Genomic DNA, 11,696 nt, shown 5'->3' with positions numbered 1-11,696 from the left:
GCTGGCACTTCCAATGGACACACAAAGTGGTGTCCCACGCGTGTCTGCAAAGCCCCCCGGGCCGCTCCCTCGCCGTGATCCCCCCCGTGCCCGGCTCCCGCAGCCGCGGGCGGGGGCTGCGGGCGGGGGCTGCGGGCGGCTCCGCCCCGGCGCTCCGCGCTCCCCGCCCCGCCGGCCGCCCGGCTCCCGCCGCCGCGCCTGCTGCATGCTCGGTGCTCAGCCCCAGCCGGAGGTGGAAGATGGCGGAGCCGGGGCCGGATTGCAGCTCTCTGCTCGATGAGGATCTTTCCTCCTTCGTCTTCAGTTACCTCGCTGACAGCCAGGTAGGGAGCGCGGGGGAGGGGGGGCTCTGCTGCGCGGGTCCCCGGCGCGCTGCAGCCGGAGGGGGGGGAACGGACAGACCCCCCCGCTGCTTGCCGGGGCACCGCGGGAAAGAAGAGCCGGTGCTGGCGGAGCGGGGGTGCGGGGACCGGCTCGTCCGGCGGGCGTCCCGCGGGGCTGCGGCGGTGCCGTTCTCTCGGCGGGCGCGGAGCCGCCGCGGGGCTGTGCGCGCCCCTCCCGGGGCTCCCGGGCGGCCGCAGCCCCGCAGCCCCGCCGGCGCTTTCAGCACCACTCGCACGTGGACTCCCGCGGCCCCCCATTCCCCCATCGGCCGGGAATTTGGGGGGGACAGGGGACAAGTTGATGGGTTGATGGGTTTCGGCACAGAACCAACCCCCCCCCCCCCCCGGTTGTTACGGCCCCCCCAAAGGTGGGGAGGGGGCGGCGCGGTGCAGGGGCTCCGCAGGGGGCTGCGCGGTGGGGGCTGATCGGAGCCGGGCTGTGGGATGAGTCATGCCGAGCGTCAATTCCACGCATACGGGCTGGGATCTTGGGGGATGGAGGTTTGGGGGGAGGGGGGGGTGCGACAGCGAGAGGGGTCTCGGTGCCGCGAGTCGCCGGCTCCAAAATGTGGATGAGCTGTGTTTTGGACGGAGCTGGGTATTAAAATCAGATTAAGGCTCCTTGGCAGCTCCGGCGGGATCACGAGAGCGAGCAGTGCTGGCTATAGGGCTCGCATGCTTTTCCATTTTGGGGGCTGCAAGAGAGGCGCTATACAATAAACCGGGCAGGAGCCCGAGCACCGCCGCGCATTTCGCAGTCGGCTTGATGAGGCTGCTGCAAGTGGGAAGAGTTTTCTGTAGTTATGTATCATCCCCCCGACCCTTCACTTTCATAACCACTGATTACAAAATAGCTCTGATTGTGAAGCGAGCACATTCATCCCAACCCTTGCTCTCTCACCAGTTCAGCCCCGGGATTGCAAACAGCAGGAGCGTGTGTGTTTGTGGGGAACAGGACGGGCACTAATCCTGCCGCCGTTTGGGTTCAAAACAAACAAGAGCTCGAGAACTGGTAAATCAGATTTGCCCGCGGTGCGTGTGCCAGACAGAACCAGGCAGGTCTTGCCACCAGCCAGACTGATGTAGTCCCGGCACCTCTCCTCGCATGCACCAGCGCCAGAGCGCTCCGGCTTGGCACGGGACCGGGCGGCTTCTGGGGGCAGAGCAGGGGGGAGGCAGCCTGGGTTCTTAACCAAGAGCTGCTGACAGGTTGATTACAGCAGAAGGGTCAGGAAAGGTGAGAAGTGGGCCGAGGCTTTGTAAGCAGTTTGTGTGGTTTTTTTCCATTTTATTATTGCTGAGGGAACCGTCGGCTTGGAGGTGAGGAGGCTGGTTGTGTGGGATGCTGTCCCTCGGAGTGGGCTGCTTGTGTGGCATGCCATCCCCTGCAAGTACAGCAGCAAGGCTGCAGCTCCCACCAGCCCCTTTGCTCCCTGAGCAGGTGAAAGTTCCTGGCTTCACTTCCCGTAATAACCCTCCTGTTCTCCATGTGTTAACCACGACAAGAAGAGCCCCTATGATTGCAGCACGCTCCCGGAGCCTTGTTTCTCTTTTTCTTTGCTTTTTAGCCAGCATTTGATGTGCCAATTTAGGAATCTTATTCCAAAAAGGGACTGCTAAGGGAGGGGGAAGGAAAAAAAAAAATCCTATGAATTGTCATCCTTCTCTGGTGCAAGCCCACCATGTTGTGAGCATTCCCTGGAAAATTTGGAACTGTGAAATGGCCTGTGCTGAAATGAGACCATGTTTATGAAACGTGGCTGGCTGTGTCCCCTGTTTTCTCTCTCTGTCCCCGGCTTGCTCTCTGCTGGAGGGAGCAGCACAGGTAGTGCTGGTCCGAAGTCTGCAGGTGTGGGAGGAGAGGAGCAGCGAGGGCAGCGTTGCAGCTCGCTGCAGCTCCCGTGCAGCCCCTCTGTGCTCTCCCATCCGGTGCCTGCTTTTGATAATTCCATTTCCTCTTCTGTCCCCATGTGCGCTGAGGGGCTCAGGGCTGGGATGGGAAGAAAAGAGAAGAAGGAAAAAGGAAGAAAAAACAGCCCCCCCCAGCTATGATTTGCATGCATTTGCCTAAGAACCGCCTGAAGTTGTAAGCATGTGTTGTGCTTGTACCTTAACCTCTGATGAAACTGGGGGAAGGCTCCAGCCCTGGCTCTGTCACATGCTGCCTTCTAACTGGGAGCGGGAGGCGGGCCGGGCTGGCGCTGACGTCTCTCCCCATTACTACTGTACAAGCCTCTGCTTACAACTGGGTTGCTGACTTCTCAGTGGAGCCCCAAAACCACTTCCCCAAAGACCCCAGTGCTCCAGCACGAGAGCAGGTTATCCTGAGAGGCTACGGTGTCAGGAGGCCACGAGATGATGAATAGTAGCTGTTTCCTTCGTGGAAATTTTGAGGAACTGGGACTCTCCTCCTCTCTCGCCCATGCTCCTCCCCAGTCCTTGCTTTTGCAGTAGGTTTTGAGAAAGGCACAGTTGGTGCAGGTGCCGGGTGATCCCTTCCTCTCCAGGGGAGGAATCCTGAGCAAGGCTCTTGGGGAGATGCGCGGGGAAGGTTTGCCATGGGTATCTGCATCAGTCCCTTAATCATAAGGGTTTGTGCTGAGGATGCCTGCTAACCTCTATTTACATATCGAGGACAGCGATGATTCACGTGGTACCTGCATTGCTACAGAAAGAAAATCAGGGTTTTTCACTTGATATCTGCCTTTCTCCTGCCAACTCCTTTTTTCCTTTTTTTTTTTTTTTTTTTTTTTTTTTTGAAAAAAAAAAAAAAGTGATTTTATTCTGCTGCACCTCAAAATGTGTCATTTCTGGGCCTGCTTAATCCATTTTGTGCAACTGTGCTGCTCAGAGGTATGGAGCTGGTTGTAGCTGGTTCATCTGCTGGCACCGGGCACTGGGAAATGCCAGCCAGGCAGCTCTGCCGAGAGCACCACGGAGCAGCCAGCAGCTCTCAGCATCCCTGCGAGAGGCTGGAGCACTGTGGCTCTTACAGCTTCAATTTGTTTAAAAACCCCAAAGAAAGTGCAGTGGGGGGGTGGGGGGAGGAATAAATAAAAAAACCCCCAGGCTGCTTCTCGGAGGGATGCTTAAAGATCACATGAACTGAAATACAATATTCCCTCTTTAACTTCCCAGCCTCCTGCTAGAAGCTTAATCCATCGATGAGTGCAGGAGGCACAGCGAGCCTGCGCTGGGTTGGCATTTCTAGTGATGAACTGGGGGTGCATCCCTAATTTCTGATAGTCCTCACTGAGCTGAGCGATACCCTGCTTTTTCTGTGGCTTTTCTCTTGAAGATTTGGGGTGGGTTTGGACGACAGACAGCCCGAGGGCCTGTGCAAAATGCATCCTCAGCTGCATTGCTGCAGTGTGGGTCGAAGGGCTGCTGCAGTGCTAGGGCTGGAGAAGGCTGAAGTTGTCTGGGAAGCAGGCTGGCTGTGTCCTGGTGGCTGTTGCCGTGTTGGAGCAGGGCCTGGAGGGTGCTGGGGGTGCTGGTGGCTGTCCCCACCACAGCAGAGGCTGTGGAGGCTGGCGAGCACAGCAGAGTCTGAGCTGAGCCAGGAGAGAGAGCAGCCGGCAGCAGCCGGAGAGAGGAGGGCTGGGCTGGAAGCTGCCCCTCAGAGAGCCTCCCCACACACCTGCCTGCCTTCCCCCCGTGATTCTGACCGGTGTTCCCCACCCTGGCAGTGCCCCAGGGCTGCCCCACACCGCGGGTTTTCCCCCACCTGCCTGCACATCCCTGCCCCGCTCTCATGCCGTAATGGAAAGGCACCTCTCCAACAGGTGAATAATTAAGGGCTCAACCGAGGGCCTCCAGCAAAGGGAGCTTTGTAAGGGAAGAGGGATCTCTCTCACATTAACCTTTCCAATGTCAAAAGCCTTTTTGTAGGGAGGAACTCCACTGCCACAAGCTGTTTGGCATGCTTGGTTGTCTAATTAAAAATGCTCGGGGAATGCCCCTTGCAGCCCCAAACCCCTGGATTTGGGGAATGGGTCCCACATCCCCAGTGCAGGGCTGGGGACAGGGATGCTACAGGCTGGCTCCTGGCAGATGGTTTGTTGTGCTGCCAGCCACTGGTGCCAAGGGCAGGAGCCCACCAAGCTTTGAGATCCCCTTTGGTGGGGCTGGGGGCTGTGGATGAGCGTGGGAGCTGCAGTGCTGTAGTGACAGGACAAGAAAAATGGATTCAAACTGACAGAGAGAATGGTTAGAGTGGATATTAGGAAAAAAATTCTTCCCTGTGAGGGTGGAGAGGCCCTGGCACAGGGTGCCCAGAGCAGCTGTGGTTGCCCCTGGATCCCTGGCAGTGTCCAAGGCCAGGCTGGATGGAGCTTGGAGCAACCTGGGACAGTGGAAGGTGTCCCTGCCCATAGCAGGGGTGGCACTGGATGCGCTTTAAGTTCCCTTCCAACCCAAACCATTCTATGATTCCATGAAGGACACGATTCCCCCTGGCCAGCATGTGCCAGCACCGTGGAGACTTGGGGACATCACTGGGCTGGGGCAGAGGCATTGAGCAGGGCCAGATTGCTGCCAAATGCCACCAGCGAAGCCAGCACTTCTGCGTGCCCATGGCCTCGGGGAGATGGTGTCACCAGGGCGAGGGGCACCGTGTCCCCGTGGGGCTCTGCAGCTCTGGCTGTGCCGGGGAAGGGAAGTGCTGTCCCCAGAGATGCGGCTCCACCGGGACCACGCGTGTGGCACTCGTTGGCCGCCACCGCGGAGCCGGGGACGCGAGGTGCTGGCAGGGCCTCGGCTGCAGACACGTTTGCCGGAGGAATCGGCTTCAGGCTCCCGCAGCTGAGCCCTGCTCCATGGCAACCCGGCGCGGGCTTATATTTCTCGTGACTGCTTGGCAGCCTGAAGTGATTTAGCAGGGGGGATCTCTGTAGGCGCCGGAGCCGCCGCCAGCGCGGCCGTGCTGGGGTGACCGCCACGCTCCCGGCCCTGCGGCGCTCCAGCTCCCGGGGCACCCCCTTCCCACAGCCCAGGAGTGGGCAGCCTGGACGGGCAGGATCCCACCACCTCCTGCTGCCTGCAGAGCCACCTTCTCGCCAGTGCCTGGACAAGGACGTTTTAAGCTGCCTGTGCTTGTAGTAACGAGCCAGGGACTAAAGGTTGGAGTTAATGGGGCAGGTGGTCAGGTGAGGTAGTGACCTACTTCAGGGGCACCGGCACCGTAGGCACTGAGTGATGGTCCAGCCAATGTGTTTCCCTTCCCTTATCGTTCAGCCGTTCTGCTTTTCAGCACTTTTCCTGAACTCTGGCTCACAAAATATTATTTATTTATTTATGGCGGTTGGGTTTTGTTGGTTTTTTTTTTTTTCTTTTTCTTTCAATGACGGGTGCTTCCAAGAAACGCCGAAGGACTTTGCACAGCTCTGGCTGTGCTCAGGGTCTTGTCAGCCCTGTCCTTATCCAGCCCTGTCTCACTGCACTTCCCCACGTGGAGGCAACAGCCAAGGCCGAGCTGCTGCATTAAACCAGCTCACTGCTGAATTAACACAGGGAAAAGTAAAAGCTGGAAATCTCCTTTGGCCCTGGAAGATCTGGAAACCCCCCGGGGGAGGGGTTCTTCATGTGTCGAGTGTGGTATCTGCTGGTGGGGGATGTGGAGAGGCTGTGGCAGCCCTGGGGACACGGCCCCATCCAGTAGCCAGAGTCACCTTTGATCTCTGCGGGCTCCGGGCTGCAATGTGGGGCTTAGGGAAAATACTTCCCTTATCTCTCACATCCCTCTGTCCCGAGGCAAAGCCGGCAGGCACTGGGAGCTGGATGGGCACCCCAGCACCAGGAGCTTCCTTGGGGGAGCATGATGATGCTGAAGCGTGCCAGGAGCTTTTTACATCTGTGTCCCCACTGCCCCCCAGACCCCCTGCCCACCCAGCCTGGCGGTGGGGACAAAGGCTGGAGAGACCATCAGAGGGCTGATGTGACACTTCTCCCCTCCCCTGGGAAGAGCAGTACATGCTTTATATGGATGTTTTTGTGCTGAGGTGGCGCCTCAAGCTCTTGCAGGGACTACAGTTGCAGGGCAGCAGCATATCTTTACTGAGATGCATTTTCTGAATTCTTCCTGTGGCCCTGCGGCCAGGCCAGGCCAGCAGCAGCCCCTCTGCTGAGCCAGCGCACGGCCAGGCCCCTCGGTTCCTGTTCCAGTTTGCTGCGAGTTTCACTCAGAGAACAGAAGCTCCTCTCTGCTGTCACTTCTGCTCCCCCCCTTTGTCTGGGGAGGCTGCAGCACCCGGTTTGTCCCCAGCGTACGGGGGGAGCGGTGTGGGCAGTGTCATCCTTTCTCCCTGCCGCCACAAGCTGCCTTCTCCACCTATTCCCTGAGGAACCCTCATTTCCTAATTTTCATGGACGTCAAGAGCAAGGAAATCCTGTAGCGAGGGCCGAGCGTCCTGAGCCGGGGCTCGGAGCCCGAGCTGGGGCAGCCGGCGGCGCAGTGGGGACGGAAGGAAGCCCAGCTGCCTCTCTTCACGTTTGTTCTCCTCCCTCCTGCGCCGTGGAGGGGGGATGTGGCTTTCACAAGTGACAGCTGGGGGACCTGGCTGTCCTGCCACGAGGTGACCCACGGCTGGAGCAGCCCCAGCTGTCCTGGGGTGCAGGGGAGCTGCCGAGCAGTGTTTTTGCTGAGCCTTTCTTTCATTTTTTAGCCAAATTCCTGGGTAGGAGGGAGTCGCGTTATTATTTTTTCGTGACGAAAGTGCATCTGTAGCTGCAGGGTGTTCAGGAGACTGCCATGACCCTCTGCATGCACACAGGACTGGCAGGGCTGGGTTGGAGCTGAGACCAGCGCTGGTCACACTTGTCCACGGCTGTGCCGGGGTGACAGCGAGGAGCTGGAGGTGACAAACGTGGCACTCACAGCTCTCCTGGGAGGATGAAGCCGGGACAGGCTCTGGCTCTCTTTCCCCTGCAGAGGCCAGTCCCTCTGCCAGCACGGTGTGGTGACACTGGTGGGCACAGAGATGGTGGCCATGGTCCTTTGCTCCACGTGCTGGGAACACTCCTGGGCTGGGAACAGGACGAGATCCCACTGCCCGCGTGTGGGATCGGGGCTTGCGGGCAGAGCAGGGCAGGGGTTCGTGCCAGGTGAGCTGCCAGCACCCGCTCCTGCCACACACAGGGCGCTCACCGGGCACCAGCACGGCGGGGCTGAACTTTGTCCAGCTTTAGTCCTCCGTCCTTTGTCCAGCTTTAGTCCTCTCTCCTGATTTCTCGGCACTTTCCCTGCCTCGGTGCAAATGTTTGCAACTTCCACAGCCCTTGGCTTCCAGCTTATTAAACTTTGCATTCCCGTTGGCTCCCTGCAAACCACGACTGCTGAGCTGCTTCCCTTTGCCCCCCGGGCTCGGGGACCTGCGGCTTTGCCTGTGCCAGGTGTGTGTGGCTCAGAGCCACCTTCCCTCGTCTTAATGACAGGAGGGTTTTCAAACCTCCCCTGGAACAGCATAAACCCCAGAGCTCTGCAGAGCTGCAGATTTAAACCACCAGCATCGTTTCTCCTTTCGAGCAGGCTCGCACACAGTCACGACCAAACCGTGCTGATAATGAAAAGAAAAAAAAACGGCAATTTTTTTTCTTAAAAAGGAAGTTTCTGTTTCTGTGTGGGCCCCACAGGGAGGCTGGCGCATGCGGGTTTGGAGTGCTAGAACCCATTTCCCAGGTAACAGAACTCAAGCCTGTGAGAACTGTGTGGTTTTCTCAGGCTGAAAGGTTGGATGGTATTTGAGCTGCTTTTTTTTTTTCTTGTTGCCGTGTTCTTTTAAGAAGGAATAAGTATGTCTATTTATATATATTTTGAAAATGAAAGCACGTGGCCCGTGTCCCCAGAAACCCTCACGGTACATGCTGTCACCCAGCTCTGGGGGGGACACTGCTTTGCTGGTGACCACCCCTCAGCCCTCCCCAGCAGCTGAACTGGGGAGCAGCCCCTGGAGCTTGGGGTGAGCCGTGGTAGGTGTGCAGGACGTTCTCTTGGGAATTCTCCGTGGGACCAGAGGCTTCGGGATGTGGAAGTGGATGCAGCAGGAAGGAAGTTGGCAGCTGAGAGGGGAGCGGTGTCATGGGGGGATGTTGGGACAGCATGGACGGGAAGGGCTGGAGCTGCTCACTTGATTTATTCCTGTTGACTCCTCCTGCCCATGCTTCGGGTGGTGCTGCCTGGCCTGCACACAGTGCTGGCTTCTCCATTCCTCTGCCAGGGCATCTGGGATGCAGAGCGGTTTCCCTGTGGAGAACAGGGCTGCCCATGAGGGTCTGCTTGCCCTGGCTGCCTCCTCTCAGTGTCCACCTCCTGCCCGCTGCCCGTCTGCCCAGAGGAGCTGGAAACCCGTCTGCACATCCAGCTGAGTCGAAAATACATGAAAGGCAGATTATCGGGGGAGACTGTCCTCATCTCTGCCACTCATTTATGGCAGTGCAAGGACCTGGAAATACAGCTTTCAAGTTTCTCTCTGTATTTATGTAACCCAAACGAACTCTTTTTTGGAAAGAGCCACTCAGTCTCATTTAGATACCTAAATATAGCAGCCGCTCTGGAGGGAGGATTAGCCTGCGAGTGCCCTGGCGAGTATGGGACCTTTGTGCACGGGTGTTATGGGGACTTTAAACCTCACTCAGTGGGGCCTGGGGGGATTATTCCCCTTGCCATTATCAGGATGGGCTTGCAGTGTTCCGGGTCAGTGGGGAGCTCACGGCAGTGACCGGGTTGGGAAGCGCAAACCTGTGGAGATGCGGACTGCAGGGTTTCTTCTAAATGTCTCAATGCCTTTTGAGGCCGGAGCCCATCTATGCCCAAACACGCTGTTTGTTGTTGTGCCATCACCTCCCCTTGGAGGGAGGATCCATGCTCCAAAGCACTGAGGCAGAGCTGTGCTATGGGGTGAAACCTCCACATCCAGCCCTGCCGAAGGGCCCTGTGGGGCTGCAGCACCTCGGGGTGATCAGGCAGGGCTGCTGGGGTGGAATCACCCCCACAGTGTGGGGCTGGGTGGAAAGGCAGGGAAGTGCAAGGGTCTTTCTGCCCGTAGGTGCACCTCATGCAGCAAAGCCTTTGAGCTCCTTTAGGAAAAGGTGTGGGACCAAGGCTTTGGAGTGCCAAGCTCAGGGACACCCCACAGGTGCCATTTCCCTTTGCCAGGGATGTTCATGGACATTCAGGGACACCCACTCTCCTGGGCAGCAGGGCCTGTGCACTCCTCCGAGATGCAGGTGTTGGCAGGATCCAGTGCACATCCCATGGACCCACTCCTGCTTCTTCTCACACCAGAGCTCTTTGCCTTTGGAGTGAGCTCAGGAGATGGGTCTGACCACCTGGTGTGGGGGGCCTCTCGTGCACCCCTGGGATCAGCCAGGCTTTCACCTTGCACCAAGCGTTGACGGAAACTGAGTTTTTCCGAGGTGTGCAGGGTGACCTTTGCTTTTGTCTCTTACCATTTCCAGCTGCCCTGCAGCGAGGGTGCCATGTGTCCCTCCCAAGGGAGTGGGCAGCAGCTGTTAGTGTGTGTGTGTGTGTGTGTGCTGGTGTCGCAGGGACTTGGGGACACACGCTGCAGGAGTCTCTGCAGCTGGCTGGTTACAAGAGAGGACACCCTTGTGTTCCCCTCCTGCTTTGCAGCGCTGACACGAGAGCAGCTCCTGGCCTCGTGCTGCTGCAGGGGCTCCCTGGGATTTGGAGATACACTGGTGTTTCCTGCAGGAAACCAGAGGGTCCCTCAACTGTCTGAGCACTGTGTCTGTGCTTCTTGTGTTGCTTCCTTTGCGCACAGTGGCTCTGCCTCCCTGCACACCTCGTGCCCATCCCTGCCCCTCACTGTGCCCTGTGCCCAGCTCGGAGCTGTGCAGCCTGTGGTGTGCAGGCTCCTCTGCCACCCCCGCCATCCCTCCCAGGCCAGGAGCCACCTGGCTAAACCGTGGGACCCCAGGGATGTGTCAGTGAACACCTGCACGCCGGCTTCACGCGGTGCCCTTGGACAACCTTGCGAACCCCGGTGCGGCGTCCCCTCAGCTCCCACTGCACAGCAGGGACCAGGCAGGTCCTGTTTGGGTGATGCCCTGCTCAGGTCTGTGTTACTCGGCCCTAGCAGGGTGCAGGTGAAATGGAGAAGGCAGAGGCCGTGCAGTGGAAGGGGAGGAGGCGGTGCAGCGGCGCTCCGTGCGGAGGACTCACAGTGTCCCCAGGATCCCGAGCTCCCTGGCAGATGGCTGCTGCCCTCCCGCCCTGCTCTGAGGAATACAAATGTGCGGCAGATACGGTTACCCGGCCCTGGCAGCGGTGTTGGCTTTCATCTAGATCAATATCCCTGCTGGCCTGCGTCTGTGGGAGCACTCAGCTGGCAGCACAAGCCTGGCCGGGAGCAGACACCCGCCAAGGCTCTGCTGCCCGCTGCAGCCGCTGCCCATCCGTGTGTCCGGCTGCCTCGGTGTGGAGGCAGCGCCGGTGCCGGCCCCAGCGCCGCTGCCGCGCTGTCCGGCTCCGTCATGCGTAAAATGTAATAAATAGGGCCATAAGCCTTTTACAAAGTCTATTTCCACTCTTGGATCCGGGATTTAATGCATGGCTGCTTGGAGAGGCTGAGGATTTCAGGGGTCAGCAAGGCTAATTGCACTGCTGGAATAAAAGGGTGTGCGGCGAGGATGCTGCGCGCGGGCGGGAAGGGGTGCCGGGGGTCCCGGCCCCTCGCCCGCTGCCCCAGCCCCATGTGCTCCCTGCCAGCAGCCCGGGAGTGCCACGGCCACGCGTGGCAGCTTGGCAAGGGCTGGGGTCCCCAGGGAGGGCTCTTTCGGGGCCAGGGAGGCTGAGCCAGCTGGGGAGTCACATGCTGCAGGTGTTCGGTTCCCCAGAGCTCCGTGGTGTCCCTGTGTGTCTGACCGGGCATGTCTGGCTGGAGCGCTTGATCTTAGATTACCTGTAAGCCAGGAAAAGCCTCCGCGGGGCCAAGGGCCAGTGAGGATCAGGGCTGTCCCGGTGCCAGCTCGGCCCCAGCCTGCAGCATCTCCTTCAGCTGCAGAGAGGAGCTGGGGACCACGCTGCCAGGCTGTGCTGGTGGGCCCCGATGCCACAAGCTGGGATGTGTGTCCTGCTGCCGGGGAGACAGCCCCACCGGGAATGGGAATGCAGTGCTGGGGGTAGAGCCTGGGGCACAGACCTGCGTGGGTGCTCCAGTGCTGGCTGTGCTGGGTGGCCAGCACAGGGCTGGGGTCAGGACCTGGACAGCGCTTTCCCGGAGGTGCCAGGGAGGGGCAGATGTGATGGGCAGGCTCTGCATCACCAGGACAGCTGGCAGCCACACGAGCCCTGTA

General features: G+C 59.2%; 1 protein-coding gene across 1 annotated transcript in view; it reads left to right on the top strand.

The window, feature by feature from the left end:
• The first annotated feature begins 213 nt into the window (after positions 1-213).
• PPARGC1B (PPARG coactivator 1 beta) overlaps positions 214-11,696 on the top strand; it is a 47,623-nt gene continuing 36,140 nt past the window's right edge. Inside the window, exon 1 of the mRNA XM_082291595.1 lies at positions 214-323. Within this exon, the coding sequence (XP_082147721.1) occupies positions 240-323 (84 nt within the window). The 5' untranslated portion in view covers positions 214-239. The remainder of the gene's footprint in view (positions 324-11,696) is intronic.

This window comes from Coloeus monedula, assembly GCF_965178545.1.
Source record: "Coloeus monedula genome assembly, chromosome: 15".
In the NCBI taxonomy this organism is placed as follows: domain Eukaryota; kingdom Metazoa; phylum Chordata; class Aves; order Passeriformes; family Corvidae; genus Coloeus; species Coloeus monedula.
This window is presented reverse-complemented; position numbering and strand designations above follow the sequence as displayed.